Source organism: Bufo gargarizans, chromosome 8 (assembly GCF_014858855.1).
Source record: "Bufo gargarizans isolate SCDJY-AF-19 chromosome 8, ASM1485885v1, whole genome shotgun sequence".
In the NCBI taxonomy this organism is placed as follows: Eukaryota; Metazoa; Chordata; class Amphibia; order Anura; family Bufonidae; genus Bufo; species Bufo gargarizans.
In genome coordinates, this window is record NC_058087.1 from 18,478,946 (window position 1) to 18,496,252 (window position 17,307).

General features: G+C 38.0%; 1 protein-coding gene across 1 annotated transcript; it reads right to left on the bottom strand.

The window, feature by feature from the left end:
* Positions 1-6,627: 6,627 nt before the first annotated feature.
* TBR1 (T-box brain transcription factor 1) lies at positions 6,628-12,930 on the bottom strand. Its single transcript, XM_044304824.1, has 6 exons — positions 12,239-12,930; positions 11,101-11,255; positions 10,752-10,873; positions 9,402-9,560; positions 8,807-8,868; positions 6,628-7,459 (listed from the first exon to the last, which is right to left on the bottom strand). Exons 1-6 carry the CDS (start codon positions 12,928-12,930, stop codon positions 6,628-6,630), a joined length of 2,022 nt encoding a protein of 673 aa, XP_044160759.1.
* Between the last annotated feature and the right edge of the window lie 4,377 nt (positions 12,931-17,307).

Below are 17,307 nucleotides of genomic sequence, written 5' to 3' on the forward strand. Positions count from 1 at the left end.
TCATTGGCCAGCACTCCTGCCTTCAGAGACCTGGCCTGATCACCAAGTAGACAGGACCACTTGCTGAGAAGAGAGTGCCCGCCAACACAGTTCTGGAGCTTTCATTAATGCTGGCGGCCCTGCTCACAGCGGAGCATACCCACCAGCCTGTAACGCATGGATGGACTGGATCCATCTGAACAAGAACTGTTTGTTATCAGCTGTATGCCTTGGTTCATAAAGAAGGCCATATGGAAGGAGCATCCTATGGTGAGACAACAAAGCTTTAGCGGTCTTGGTAGGCAATCTTCTTGCCTAGTTAAACAAAGGCCCTTAAATTTGATCCCTTATTGCAATTATAATCTGAGCTATGGACATCCAAGAATGGAACCATTAAAAGGGTATTCCAGGGAATTTGCTGCAGTAACCAGGTATGGCCACTAGAGTTTGAATCGAGCTGTGCAGCATTCAAAGTGCTAGTTTTGCAGCTGGGGGCTGCAGGGAACAGCATATTGGTGGGGTTGCCAGGTGTCAGATACTGAAGATCTATCCTAAGGATAGGCCATCAATAGGTCGAGATCAGAAAACCCCTTTAAAGTAACAAAAGAAAAACGTATGAATACAGAATGACAAATTCTCGAAACTATGTAACAACTTAATTTACAATCTAATCTGTTTGCCATCCAGCAAGAGGAAGCATAAGAAGATTGTAGAATAATTCCAGCCATTTCAGTATATAAACCACGAAGGCCAAGAAGGAAAAAGTGCATTACCTATAAGCAGTACGGGTCAGGCTTCTATATCTAAATCGACGAGCTGTTATTGCTGAGGTCAGCGACTTTTGGCCACACATTAAAAATGTAATACGTGGACAGACCGAGACCGCCAATATGGATCTATGATATAGTTTATAGAGGGTTCCCCAAGCTGGGACCCCTGTGTGACATCCATATGCCCTAATATTGCATATGAAAAGTTTTTTTTTATGAGGCAATCATCAGGCGAAGGAGACTTTGTCACAAATTCCTAAAGGTGGCCATACATCTTAGGTAGCTGTTGACCAACAGCTATTCCCCCGGATCCCCCCATGTGCATGCATGCTCAGCCAAGTGTGCATGTGTTCTCAATGAGGAGAGTGGATTAAGCCACTGCCAGAACTGTCACCCAGCAGCTTACCTCCCATTAGAACAAAAGGATTAGGCACGTCGAAGTCCAAATCGACTGCTATTAGGCAAGTCACGGCACCCCATACACGCTGAAGGTTGGTTTATCGGCAGGTTTGGCCAATATTCATTGTTGATTTAAATTGAACACTGGCTCCTTCACCCCGTCATATAAAGTATACATTACAAAATATGCTATATATCAAGTATCCTAGCTGATCAAGAACAGGGCATCTAGCTTTTTCAATAAAATTGTATTATCCAGTTTTAGCATGAAATATGAGAAATAAAAAAAAAATTTTAAAGGTTCCTTTATATATTTGTCCTTCTTTCCTAGTGAAAGACATTTTTCCATCAGAGCTACAAAATGGATTCTGAATAAGAGAACGTTTTGTAGCCGTGGTCCATGAATCCAACATATTAGTAAATGAGTATTAAATATTATACCTAAAATGAATACTTTAAACTTGAAAATAAATCAATAAATGTTGCTATAAAAATGACAAAGGAGCAAATTACATAACTACAATGTAAAACAAAAATGAATGCAATACAACATAAAATATAATGTCCTGAAATTCACATATTCAACTACCGGCTTAAAATTTCCATCTAGCACAGTGCAGAAAATGCAGCTGATGTTAGACCTGAGCCCAATAGTTTTCTATGGGATCAATCTTATACATCTAGCGCACTACTTATGATGCCGGATGCCAAATAGCAGTGGACAGAAAATGCGTCATTCTACATTTTTCTGTCTGACGATATCAGTGTATAGACGCTGGGCCTGTACACTAAGCACACATACACATATATCAGCTCCGCAAAAAAGAAAAACTGCTTGGACACAACTAATGTGCACCTAGCAATATGCATATAAAATCGCTGTACTGTGTGGTGTAATAATTAGAGATGCAAACTTAAATTCTAACTACACAAAATTGTTTTTAGGCCTGTGTCTGAGTAAGGCCTCTTGCACACGACCGTATGGCTTTTTCAGTATTTTGCTGTCCGCAAAAAACGGATCCACAAAAAATACATATGACATCCGTGTGAATTCAGTTTTTTTGCGGAATGGAACAGCTGGCCCCTGATAGAACAGTACTGTCCGTTATGCAGACAATAATACGACATGTTCTATCTTTGAAAGGAACGGAAATACGGAAACGGAAGGTATATGGAGTACCTTCTGTTTTTTTTGTGGATCCATTGAAATGAATGGTTCCGTATACGGTCCATATACGGAACGCAAAAAAACGTGTGCAAAAGGCCTAAGGCCCCCTACATATATGTCCAGCTATACAACTCAAGCAGGCATGAAGCAGAAAATGCCAGAGAGGAACTGAACCAGAACTGACCCCATGGTTTTCTATCGGATGGTGCACATACATCCGGTGCATCAGTTGTGATGCCAGATGCCAAACAGCGCCAGATAGAAAAATGCTGCATGCTCGGTTTTCCCGTCCGGTGCACTGAATGTGCACTACACATATATCAGTTGTGTCCAACTCCAGCATAAATCAACTGGCCAGCCACAACTGGTACATGTGAACCTAGCCTAATACATTACATTGTTATTTTCCAATGGTTAAGTGGCGACAATATTTCCACTATACTGATGTCACTAGTGCAGTGAACCTGGATATAGATATAACAGTTTTCTAAAATCAAATTAGTATTTTTAGTTCTTTTTTTATCAATGCACAATTATCTCAGAATAACTAAAACCATAAAATATGAATTCTGACAACGTTACAGATTTCGTACACGGTGCTCGGTTGTCCAGTAGGAATAAGTGATAACTATACATATTGTGCCTCATATGAACTATCATTCCCATCTTGTCACATGTCCTGAATACAATTTAAAGAAATGAGCGCACTTTCAAAAACTATTTTCTAAAATAAAATAATAATAATTTAAAATAATCATATCCTAATTGCCACAGTTAACAGTTAAACCCACAATTCTAAACCATTTTATATTTATATATATATATATATATATATATATATATATATATATTATTTTTTTTATTTATTTTTTTATTTTTTTATTTTTTATTTGGTGTTTTAAGCCAATGGAATGGGGAGAATTAACATTATATTTATTTATACAGATTCAAATACTCAGACATGGAATTACTTTATTAAGATGAATTAATAATTATAAAAATATAAAAACATAATAAAAAAAATTAGGAAAGTAAAAGGTTACCATGAGTTATGAGATTTTTTGCATGGAACCCTACAGCTGATTTTTACTGGTAGCACATATTGTGTATATTCTGTGCTCATGTGTCCCTATATGTATATTCCTATTCACAGTGGAGGGACTTTCCTCCATTCCTGTAAGGCAGCAGTCACTTCCATGTCCCCCTCCTCCTCTCACTGCTTCATACTGCAACAAATATTAAAGCAGAAATAACAATGCATAAACTAAATGTAAAATGTCAGTGCATCACACTCTGCACATTTTAAGCTTCCATACAATATCTAGTATTGAAAAGCACATGTCATTATCACCAGCTCAGACATCAGTCTCACTTGGAAATAGAAAATTGGGTGCTCATTAAACATTACCTGCACATTCGGCCTCTCAATGAATAGGCCCCTTACAGAAAGCCAGTAACTACCTCCATGTATCACACTCCCTAATCATAAATTGCCAACACATTGGGACCCAAAGGTGAGAATGGAAAATATTTTTATCCATAAAGTCGCATTTTTTTCTCTATCACATTAGAATTAGCTTACACAGCACCAGGACAAAAAAAAAAGCCTATATACCTAATGCTGAGCTGCAAGACAGAGGGGGGCATAGAAGGGTTACAACCTGTACAGACCCCATCCACATTGCACTATAGGGTTATCAGGGCCTGACTGATAAATGCAGATATGACTGGAGTTATAGGGAAAGTATGGAAATTACAAAAGTGCTGCTCATGAAGCAACCAGATAAATACACCTAGAAGTCAAAGCAGTAGACAAATGGCAAAATACAATTAAATAACCAATCAATGGATACAAGACAATGGCTAAAATAAAAATAAAAAATAGTTAAATTCAACATGCCATTAAATTAAAAATATATATGAAAAAATTGACCTGTGCCTACCCTTCAGTTAACATTAACAGTAAGTTGATAATAAATGACTAGGAAAAAAAATATAGAGGATCGATAGATAAATAGATGGATAGACAATAGATAGCTGGATAATAGATAGATAGATAGATAGATAGATAGATAGATAGATAGATAGATAGATAGATAGATAGATAGATAGATAGACAATAGATAGCTGGATAATAGATAGATAGATAGATAGATAGATAGATAGATAGATAGATAGATAGATAGATAGACAGATAGACAATAGATAGATAGATAGATAGATACAGTAGATAATGGATGGATAGATAGATAGATAGATCATTAAAATAAAAAGTATGGAACATTGTCCTGCCTGCGCCTAAGGTTCAGTTAACAGTAACAGTCAGTTTATGATAAATGACTGGGAAAAATATAGAGATCGATAGATAGATAGATAGATAGATAGATAGATAGATAGATACAGTAGATAATGGATAGATAGATAGATAGATAGATAGATAGATAGATAGATATGTAATCCATATTGGTCTGTGTATACACATTAGGAAGGCGAGAGTGATCTATAAACAGATATAACTATATGTAGATATATATGGAGAGAAATAATATTTGTATAAATATTTGATGACTTAAAATTATATCTATATCAGTTAGATACATTATTTGTCCTCATCATTATGTGATTATATCATTAAAACATTAGTATAAAGCTCCAGTTTAAAAGACATTTTAATGTATTTTCTGAATTTATTTTAGTAGTCGAGATACAGACGATACAAACAAGAGAACACAGCTATGTGAACGGATCGATCATACGGACAAATAAATAACATAAAAGCAGATATTTACAAAACTCTATCATGAAAAACAGGAGTCCATCGTCAGACAGATCTGTACAGAGGAAATGTCAGGTTCGTCTTCCGTTCTTTACAGGTTTTGGATATTATAATCATCATCATTAGAACAATTTATAGTTGCATAAAATAAAATGAGTGTAGCTTGGGTAAATGATTGTGTGGTTTAGATTTTTACATGGACTGAACTTTAAAAAAAAAAATAAAATAAATAAATAAATAAAACTCAAATAAATTCATACAGCTAGACTAATCTTTCCAGACATCTATACAACAGAAAAATGACCCATTTTCTTAGAATGTATTAAATATACAATTCACATTTTATTTCCACTACACTGTCACCAGCAATCAAAAAATCATATTTTTTTAGATTAAATTATTTCATACACCTCCAAATAAAAAAAAATACAAACATTAACGAAATGCTGAATAAATAAAAAAATCCATGACAAATATGAGGAATAAATTAAAACAAAAATGAGTTTATCTAATAGATTAAAATAAGTAGACATTATGTGGATTATTTTACGCGGGTTTGTTTTTGGCAAATCTTGCGTTTGGCACGATGAATAAAATATAACTATTGTACTATGATGAGAGATAGAAATATGACACAACTCTTTGCAAGTTCCCTATGAGAATGTGGAATACAATAGGTGGGTGATTGTTACTGTCTTTGCAAGTGTTCAAAACACCTGTATTGATGCAGAAGACACATGCATAAATGAAAAGATTTGAAAACAAATAATTAAATTAAACATATAAAAAATTATAAATTATTTAGGGAATCAGGACAAGATGAGTCGGCTGGTGACCTCACAAACTTAAAAAAAAAGTACAGTCATATGAGTGGATCATTGACAGTTTATTCAACATCCCTACCATGAATATTTTCCATGGAAGGAAGCGCTGTATGATTTAACTTTGGAAGCAGACAGTATCTCCAACAAGACTTGCTACAAATGAAATCTGCCATGAGGAGACAGCTGAGGGTACTACTAGGTCCTGTTCCTCCAAGCTAAAAATTCAGCCGCCATTAAGAATTCCATGGTGCTGAACCAACCACTGTCTATGGTGCTGGAACTTTTGAAGTCCACGATGTTGGAACTGGTGCTATCCGTGGTGCTGAAACCACCACTGATCATGGTGCTGAACCCAACAATGTCCATGGTGCTAAACCCAACAATGTCCATGGTGATGAACCCAACAATGTCCACGGGGCTTTAATTGTGGCATATCATTCAAGGTACAAGACTTAGTGAAGAGGTGCAACCCAAAGAGGACTAAAATAGGTGTCAGTGCTGTGGTTTATAATATTTCAGGACGTGTTCCCAACTTGGCAGTAAAGAATATGTGGTTGGTGGTCTTAATCACCACTTTTCATGTGCAGAGTCTGTTTTTTTTCCATCATGAGATGGAAGTGAAGTTCTGAGGACCACTGCAAAGGACTTGGTATTAACTGCCCTCAAGGTGGCAAACCTTGGCTGATAGGGTGGCGTTAAGCAATAGCTAATTTAGGTGTGAGTGTAGAACCCATAATAACCAAGGTCTTTGGCACAGTTCTTCTCACAGTCTCTTGAGGGCAGGACTTCACTTTTGAGAGGTGAGGAACTACCAGACACAGCTGGGTCTGAGGGGGAGAGTCGCCTTCTCTTTGCCTGTTCATAAATTCCAGAGTCGGAGGAGTCCATAGACTTGATTGATGGAGGCGTTTCGATCCAGCTGGAGTCAGACAGGTCTTTGGGTTTGGTATCCTCTCCCAGTGGGGACCTATCTGAAGCTAACGTGTCGGCTTCTTCTGTACCAGATAGATAGGGGTTTGAAGATGCTACTCTGGTCCCTGGAGCCCAACAAGACAACACGGATCCGGTTTTGGTGCAGTATTGAGGAGGGCTCCGCGCTCCCCACCCAGTAGGGTCGCTGTAGTAACCCAAGGGGCGCCCCGCGCAGCCGGCAGTCGGCAAAGGAAGAGCCTTAACTCCCGCCGCCGCGTAAGACAATAAAGTGGCCGCGTTACCGGCAAAGTCTGTGGCTGTATCATAGGCAGATGCGGTGGTAAAGTCCAGCCTGTTATTAGGGGTTACAAACCAGCGCTGTGGAGAAGGGGCCCCTGGGTCCTCGCCCTGCTGAGGGGAAAGCAGCCCATTGGTGTGAGGAACACTGCGGTCAGTACCTGGCCCTGGCATAGATCCTGGATGGTGGAAGCGTGACTTGGCATAGTTACTGACAAACTGGTCTTGGAGAAAGGAGGTGGCCATAGAGTACCGGGCACCGGGGACTATCTGAGATCTAGGGGAGTCATTCGGTGATGGAGTCAAACGGTCCAGATCACAACCGGTGTAGATCCTAAAATATAAGAGGCTGTCCTTAAATAATCAAGTAGAAATAAGATGATAGATAAATAGATAGATAATAGAGAGATGGCTAGATAGATAGATAGATAGACCATTCAATATATATAAACACATAAAGACTAGACTATGGCTGCATGAAAAACTCTAGACTTAAAAACTCTAGAGATCTTATTCTCAGACAAAGCGCTGTATGGTATTACTCCACCACCAATATTATAATTATGATTCTATTCTTTTTGCTATTTAGTAAATAACAATAGGGAATGGCAGAAAGCAGTCTATAAAGAGCCTTTTAAAATTCAAGAAATCTACAATAGCCCCTCATATCATAGGAAACAATGCTGTATATGAAAATAATAATTTCAACAACAATTTCCATAAACAAGGTTCATTTCTGAGTTGTTGCTATTATTTTTATTATTATTACTACTACTACTACTACTACTTTTATTACTATTATTATTATTCATTTGCACAGTAAAAAAAGTTCACTTTTTGAAAACACCAAGTAGGATCCTGTTTTTTTTACTTCCACCATGTTATCCTTCTCTCTTGAAAATATGTTCTTTAACCCCTGATATGCCAAAAATTGGTGGGAAATTTCTACAAAAAATTGCATTGTTTACAGTATCTATTATACTTTTCTTTTTAATTTATTGAAAAAAATATGGATTGCAACCCCATTTCTTTAACCAGTAAATATGCAAACCTTCTCTATTTATAAATAGTTGATATCTTTGTTCTCCAGATGTTTTATACACACACATATACAAATATTATTTATGTATTCATTCATTCATTTATTTTTGCCCTGCTAGCAGTACAGCACTCTGCACACCGATGTGAGATCGGGGAGTCCTGTAGGAGTTGTGATCACTTACTCATTTGCCTTCATAAGATCCAACATTAGCTACTCTATTGATTACATAAAAAAAAATGTTTTTTACTTGAAATATACTGAGAGGGCCCCCCACCCCCACAAACACACTAGGGATAGTAGATGTTCTATGTAAGTATGTTATAATAAATCCATAATCAGCATCACAAATGAATAAAAATCTGCAAAAGGTCCCAACTCTTTCATTCTATCTATCTATCTATCTATTTATATGTCTGTCTGTCCATCTATCTATCTATTTCATATCTATCTATGCGCAAAAAAAAAACAAGGCAGCACACAGGTATCCGTGTCAAACAGTGGGTGTTTTATTAACCCATGTGATAGCAGCGTCTTTGGGTTTTTTCAAGGCATTGCACCACTTTTTGTTTGTGTGCTGCTCTTCAACTTTTTTCTATCTGTCTACCGATCGATTTTAATATTATTCACCCTTTTACTTACGTGTCATAGTTGTCCCGAAATCCTTTAGCAAAGGGATTATGGTCGATTTTTAGTTGGGTTATCTAAAAAGGAAAAATGCAATAATTTAGAAACTTTTTTATGTCTACATATATATATATATATATATTTTTTATTTTTTTTAAAGATAGTAATACATTGTCTAAAACAACTTCATTACCATGAATATTTAAAACAGGTACATACACATTTTTTACATTGCGACAAGTAGAGTCAACATTAGAACTCTTCGCAGGGAATTTCTGTATTATCGTTATTAATATTATTACTATTATTACAATAAAGTGGGTGTAAATGTGTTTTTTAGCCCCTTCTTATGGTTTCATACTGTAAAGATACCAGTAGATCTGGGGCTTCTTCCCTAGAATTCCTATATATTATTTGATACAAACACTACATTTATTTTACCACTATTACAGCTATTTTAGTACTACTACAACCAGTACCACTACTAATACTGAGAGTAATAATAACTTCAATGGATCCTTATGATAATAATAATAATTCATCATGTATCTGTTATAAGCGGCATTCATCAGTAATGTATAGGCGGTAATTGATAGAAAGGCGGAATTACATCAGTATTCTGGTAAGCAGTGACTGCAATGAACTGGGTCTCCGGGAAAGTAAAGGTCTGCACTCTGCCAGGCTGACTGGTGTCCTCTGTGCCATCCTCATTCACCTCCACCACATGCAGCCGGGGCTGGTACTTGTGTAAGGACTGCAGCACAACCATCTACCAGAAGCAGGAGAACAGGTTATTTCACTGTGAGACACAGATACACACATTACATGATAGATAGATAGATAGATAGATAGATAGATAGATAGATAGATAGATAAAACTACACAGAAGAGATAGATAAGATATAGATACATAGATAATATGAGATAGATAGATAGATAGATAGATAGATAGATAGATAGATAGATAGATAGATAAATAAACGATAGATAAAACTACACAGAAGAGATAGATAAGATATAGATACATAGATAATATGAGATAGATAGATAGATAGATAGATAGATAGATAGATAGATATAGACAGAGAGATAGATGATAGACAGCTATAGACAGAGATAGATAGATAGATAGATAGATAGATATAGATGATATATAGATATAGACAATCAGAGATAGATAGATAATATATAGATACATAGAAAGATAGATAGCTAGATAAAGTAAGATATAGATAAATAGATAGATATAGACAGCTATAGACAGAGATAGATAGATATAGACAATCAGAGATAGATAGATAGATGGATAGATAGATGATAGATAGATACATAGATAGATATAGTAAGATATAGATAAATAGATATAGACAGAGATAGATAGATAGATAGATAGATAGATAGATAGATAGATATAGACAGAGATAGATAGATAGATAGATAGATAGATAGATAGATAGATATAGACAGAGATAGATAGATAGATAGATAGATAGATATAGACAGAGATAGATAGATAGATAGATATAGACAATCAGAGATAGATAGATAAATAGATAGATAATGGATAGATAGATAATGGATAGATAGATAGATAGATAGATAGATAGATAGATAGATAGATAGAAGTATACAGAAGATATAATTGTGATACATTTTATAGATTTGGGTACAGAGGGCTCTTAGGACTATTTGCAGACCTCCAGTACCAGAGTCTATATGGAGAGGCCCTATAATTGCCGCAGCCCCTGCACAATGCACACATGCACAGTAATTTATTCCAGGCTGATTGGTTTATCTGCAAGTGTTTGAAATGGATCTTGCAGATGGTGTACAATGACACACATGCTATAAATACATCCCATGCTGGGTGATGGTAGCAGGCTGGGGACTCAGTACAGGGGCTGCACTTACAATACACAACTGCTGCTCAGCACAACTTCTAATTAGGGGTGGCACTGACCTGTCCAGTATTGTTGGAGGCCCCTTTGTTGTTAGTAAGTTTCATCTTCCCAAATGAGATTTCCTGCCGCATCCAGTGAGCTCCAGTGTTGGGGGAGTCCGGGTGCATGTAGACCCTGTTACCTGTTCCAGAAGCAGAGGCATACATGAGGAACATGGGGAGAGCTTCATTACAGTTACATGAATTCCAGCATTTGCATATTATTTTCTCTAGCACCCAACTCCTTTTTCCTCTATCATCTGCTCATAAAGTCCCGGGCTTTTCCCAGATTACAAAAGCCTCTAATTAAGGGTTTCACACCTAAAAGAGTGTCAGAGATTAAAAAGGGAAAGTGTTAATTGGGACTTGCCTTGTACATTGGTGTCCGCTTTGCCACAAGGAACCCATTTGCCCCCTTGAAATCTCCAGTGATTGGGATCAGCAAGAATCACATCTACAAAAATATTATAATGTGCTGTGGGGTCCAGGCCGGAGATGTTAAAACTGAGGAAGGGGAACATACGTCTAATGCAGAGAGGAACACAAAGGGGAAAGAGAGGGTGTTAAGTCAAAAAGAATAAAGGAAAGACTTTAAAGATATATATATATATATATATATATATATATATATATATATATATACAGAGAGAGAGAGAGAGAGAGAAATATATATATATATATATATACACACTAAACAATAAGAAGCTAATAATATAATGTGTGTGTGTGTATATATATATATATATATGTATATACATATGTAGTTTTATATTGTGCAGACTGCAAATTATTATTTCGTGCATTAAAAACTGTAAATCATTATGTTTATATATATATATATATATATATATATATATGTATCTGTATGTTTTGATATATTTTTTATCAATACAATAGGTACATAAAAGTGTACCATGAAGGCTATATATGTTCATATGAAAGTTGTATATGCTCAAGTGTATGTACCTTAAATAATTCAAAAAATAACAATATAAAAATAGTGCATATCAGCCATATCAGTCTATTTGAAAGCAACAAATTGTAACTATGTGTTCGTGGAAAGGAACATAAGTGCTAAATACATAGCTATATAGATATAACATTCTGGCACACACATATAAATGACAATATATGTTCATTCAAACCTAAAGATATAGTGTTAAGTATTAATATATACTAGTATTTAGGAAGCAAAATAAAGAAAGTACTTTAATAATATTGACAATAATAAAAATATTAATAAAATAATAATAATACAAAAATTCTATAAATAAAATAATATCTAAAATACTAATTAACTAAATAGTAATATAAAATAATAATACCATTCTATAAATAAAAGAATATATAAAATAATAATAAAAAAACTATTCTATAAATAAAGTAATGCTATATAAAATGATTATGTAAATAATGGCAATGATAATGAGAGCAGCAGCCTGCAGAGCACTAGAAGCAGACACACTGCCTGCATGGCACAGGCTGTGCCCGGCTGGCATGGTACCCACCTGCCCTGCTTGGTGATTATCATCTCAGTCTGGTGCCTGTGGAACTTGAGCCACAGTGGCCTGTTACACAGGTAGACCTGAGCCTTGCCGGGGACCAGTCCAGGCTGGGCGCTGGAGAACTGGTAGAAGGGTGCTCCCTGATAGGTGTGCCCGTACTGCTGCGTGTAAGGGTATCCGGTGCCAGGGTATCCGCTGCCAGGGGAAGAATTGCCCAGGAGGCTGTTGTAAGCTCCATTGGTGATGACTGGGTGGTGAGCCATGTAGCGGCTGGGGCTCCCGATGGAGAAGGCTGGGTGAGCCGGTCCATGCTGACTTGGATAAGGGAACATAGTAGTTGGAGCTGCAGAAGACTGGGACTGACTGGACTGAGGGAGGAGATAGCGATCTGCTGCAGATCCATCGAAATTATGACGAATCTCAGAGACCCCATCCAAGACAGGAGACAGCTTACTCCTCTGTCCGTCCCCTGGTGCCTCCTTGGAGTCAGGGAAATTGTCTGGATCTGACTGATTCGTCATCCCCCTGGTAGTTTTTTTCAGAGGTGAACTTCTCTCCAGGTTGTCAGAAGGGGAGATAATGGGATGTTCATGCAAAGCAAGCTCAGAAGCTCCTGGATGGGGGTAACTGCTGTTCACACTCAGGAATTTCTTGGAGAGCATCATAGAGGGAGAGATGCAATGATCCAACTGCATAGCTAGCACCAAACTAACCCCTCAGCCCTTACATAGGGAGCACCCGTCCAGGGGAACAATTGATGCCTCCTAGTCTCCAGCCCTTGGTGCTGCCTCTCACATCCACTTTTTTCTGGGGGTCCTCACAGATTGGCCAATTGACTCCATGCGGCAAGAAGACAACAATATAGGATTCCTGCTGCATGGAGAAGTGATGAGACGGCTCCTGCCATTGGTTCTCTGCTGACAGTAATTTAATTAGCTAGGCAGTAATTAGGATAATCACCTGGCTCCTGGATGGCAAATTGAGGAGACAGTTTATTCTTGGGAGCAAAGAGGAGAGGAGTTGGGTTGTGTGCACTGGGAGGAGGATCTCATCACCTTTAGCATGGAGGACCTGTGAAGGACTGCTATTTGGGGTCACCCTAGTAGAGTGTGTGTGGGGGGTATGTCATAGTGGAGCTGGTTAGAGGCAAATTGTCCCATCTTGGCCAGGTCAGTTATAGGACTTTGTGTTTTAGAAGCTCTTATCATCTGAGCATCTTCTATACTCTCAGCTGCAAGTCTCTGCTGCTTCTTCTTCTTCTTCCTCCTCCTAAGCAAGTGAATAGAAAAAAAAAAGAAGAAGAAAAACTAGCATCTGCTGGGGCTGTGTGATCTCAGGGAGAGAGGGAATATTGAGTCCTTGGATAGGATCTGAAATAATTATAAGCTGCTGACTTGAAGGGACCTGATGCATTTATAGTGATGTTCATGACATCTCTGATAAATAAATATTTCATCTGTGTCCCTAATGCAGGAGGAAAGACAACCTCAGACCTGTGTGAGCTTTAAATTGGAAGGAACTGAGGTCTTTGTTCCATCAATGCAAAGCAACACCCTCTGTATATATAGAGGAGCCCTCCTGGACCCCCCCCCCCCCCACCACCAGAATGCACAATACAATGGAAGCAAACCTCAATATTTGCAGAATATCTCTATTATTTGGAGGATTAAAATTGCTATAGGAAATGAATTGGTTGATTCCATTTTTTAATTTTTTAATTTATCTACTTATTTATTTTTAGGATATAGGTTGTGACTATGTAGCAGCAAGTTATATACTACAACCCATCATGTCAATTGAAAGTTGAGGCTTCTTGTCTCCTTTTTTGGGGCGTAACAAAGTTATCCCCCAGGGAAAAAACTATTCCCAAGGATCTTTTCTTTTTTTGCTTCGTGCCCCTCTTTTAATCCGATTGGAAAGCTGTAAGGCTGGGTTCACACCTGAGCGTTTTACAGCGTGTTCCTACGCGCTGTAAAACGCACAACAGGCAAGAACCAATGATTCCCTATGGGAATGGTTCTCACCTGGGCGTTTTACAGCGCGTACGATCGCGCTGTAAAACACCCGACGCTCAAACAAGTGCTTGAGCTTTTTTTGGGCGTTTGTCGCGCGTTCCCGCACATAGATATTCGGGAACGCGCGACAATGTGTGCACGCCTGTCTCTGTATGCGCGATTGTAAACGCCCGTACAATCGCGCATACAGAGCGCTCGTTTCAGAACGCTCAGGTCTGAACCCAGCCTAAGTGAATTGACACCCGGGTATTACCATTTCCTGGTCGATAGGGTGTGTCCTTAAATAGTATGATGGGGCACGTTGCAGTGTGCCCCATAGTTAGGGTACAGCTGCACAGTCAGATTTCCTGATGCAGTTTTGGAAGCCAAAATCAGAAGTGGATCATAGGAGAGAAAAGTATAAAGGACAGATATGGCTTCTCTTTTTGAATTGACTCCTGGTCTCAGCTCCCAAAACTGCACCTGGAAACCTGACCGTGTGGCTGCAGCAAATATTGCTGTTGATGTTTCTCTGTATTTTTTTGTACTGGACTTTAAGGGTGCTTTCGCACGAACATATTAGTTTTACAGTCCGCAAGTTGCTGATCCGCAAAATACGGATGCGGTCTGTGCGCATCACGCACTTTATGTGTGCCCCATGGAAAAAATGCCTGTTCTTGTCTGCAAAACGGACAAGACTAGGAAATGTTCTATAATTCGCAGCTCAGCCGCACAGATGACATCTATGTGCTGTCTGAAATTTTTGCAGCCCCATTGAAATTAATGGGTCCTCCAAATAAATGCAGATCAGATCCGGACTGAATATATAGTAGTGTGCATGGGGCTTTAACTCTTCATTTGGGATGTTTTTCTTTACAATATTCAGAATTTTTGCAATGCATTTATACACTTATTCATTTACACTAGGTGCACGGACTGCTGGAGGATGCACCTAATTTATGATGAGACGTGTGCCCGGCCATAAGTTAAGCGTATCCTCCGGTAGCGCAGGAACTATCAAATACCGGTGTGCGCCATAATTTGTGACTTTTTTTTCACCACAATAGTGAAGTAAAACCTTTGATTAATTCCCCCCAATGTGCGCTGCTGCGATAAATTTCACGTATCCTCTGCCTGCCTGCTCAATTTTTAAGCTGTCTAACAGTATTAATAAATCTCCCTAGTTATTTTTCTTCCACCTACTTACATCTAATGGATGAAATTAAAATCCCCTTTAACCCCTTCGCACCGATTGTATATTGGCGCCACCCACGGCAATGTGCAGGTTCTGAAAAATTCTGGTCTGTGATTTAAACCAAAGCTGTTTGCATTGGTTAAAAAACCAGCACAAAGATACAGTCTCATTGAAAAGACCAGAATATATGTTTTTTCAAGATTGCTTAAAGAGGATCTGTCACCACTTCTAACATGCTTATTTTAGTAACTACTTGCATTCCCCATGTAATAACAATTCTGGGGCATCTATTCTTATGACTCTGTGTTGTGCCATTCCTCAGTTATTTCAACTAGAAGTTACGAATGTATTGCCAGCAGCTTGTAGTAAAGGTACAGATGGGTGTTACCAGTGGGGGTGTGTCCCTGCACAGTTTGACACCAGCAGCACTGATTGGATAGAGTTAGACACACCCACCAGTGGTAACACCCAGCACTACTTTTAATGCAGGCTTCTAGCAGGATCAATGCATGAATGGCACAACATAGAGTCATAAGAATAGATGCTCCAGAATTGTTATTACATGGGGAATGCAAGTAGTTACTAAAAGTGACATGTCAGGAGATATTTTTTGATCCTGAGTAAAAAAAAAACCCCCCACAGATCTTCTGAATGTAATTCCTTTGTTAAAAAGTGTGCAGAATAGACTTCTTAATATTTTTTTAGAAAAGTCATTTTATTTCCCAAGCACTTGGGTCGTGGGGCCCCACTACACTATAGTGCTGTAGGCAGGAGGCTATTTTGCCTACTTAATAGATTCTGCAACTTGCAAAAAATCTTTGCTCCATTCTATTTGGGTCAAAATAGAATGACCACTTGATGGGAGCCTTTGTGTATTATTAAGGCTACATTCACACGTCAGTATTTTTCTATAATCCGAATTTCGGTCCGTTTTTTGCGGATCTTTTGTTTCTGAAAATGTTTCCGTATGTCATCCGTTTTTTGCGGATCCGCAAAAAACGGAAACATGTATACATTTCAATAATCAAATAAAGTTGTTTGGATTTCTTTGAAAAAAAATGTAAAAAAATAAATAAAAAATATTTGCTATGTGTTTCCAGGAACGGATTCCGCAAAAAACGGAAGACATACGGAATGACATCCGAATGTCTTCCGTTTTTTGCGGAACCATTGACTTTGCATTGTACCAGGATCCGATTTTTCAGGAACATAATAGGACATGTTTTATATTTAAACGGACATGCGGAACGGAACAACGGAAACGGACAGCACACATTGTGCTGTCCGATTTTTTCCAGGACCCATTGAAAATGAATGGGTCCTGATCTGGTCCTGATCTGTTCCGCAAAAAACGGAACAGATCAGGAAAGAAAAAACGGACGTGTGAATGGACCCTAAGTCACAAACAGAATAAAATCTTTAAGATTTTAAGCTGCAGGCCTGGGTGTAGCTTGTAATTGCTGATACCTATCACATTGCTAGAAATTCAATAGGGATCATAATAGGGAGGAGTTAGTCCAATTAATGAAGTGTAAATTAGGTAGAAAACATATTTACCTTGGGGATCTGTGAGGAGATGTATCTGATGCCAAAGAAACTGTAAATTCTGTGCAGTGCGCTTTTTATGGAGACCAATTACAGCTACAAATGGAATTCATTGCGTGGTGAAAAAAACACAATAATTCCTAGAAATTATTGCAGCTATTGTGAACCATCAACGTTGTGTAATAAAGAGATTTTTAAACATCATTAATGGGTCTGTGGCATCTTCCAAAATTAAAGGGGTCGTATAAGATTAGTTATGTGCCTTTTTTCACGGAGGCAGCGCCACTCCTGGTTACGTGATGTGTACGGTATTGCAGCGCACCTGCCTTTAAGTAAAT

Coding starts and splice junctions, on each gene's coding strand:
- TBR1 (XM_044304824.1), bottom strand. CDS start 12,930: ATGCAGTTGGATCATTGCATCTCTCCCTCTATGATGCTCTCCAAGAAA. Junction 11,256..12,238: donor ATAATCACCAAGCAGGGCAG/GTGGGTACCATG, acceptor TCTCTGCATTAG/ACGTATGTTCCCCTTCCTCA. Junction 7,460..8,806: donor TTTCGGGACAACTATGACAC/GTAAGTAAAAGG, acceptor CTTATATTTTAG/GATCTACACCGGTTGTGATC.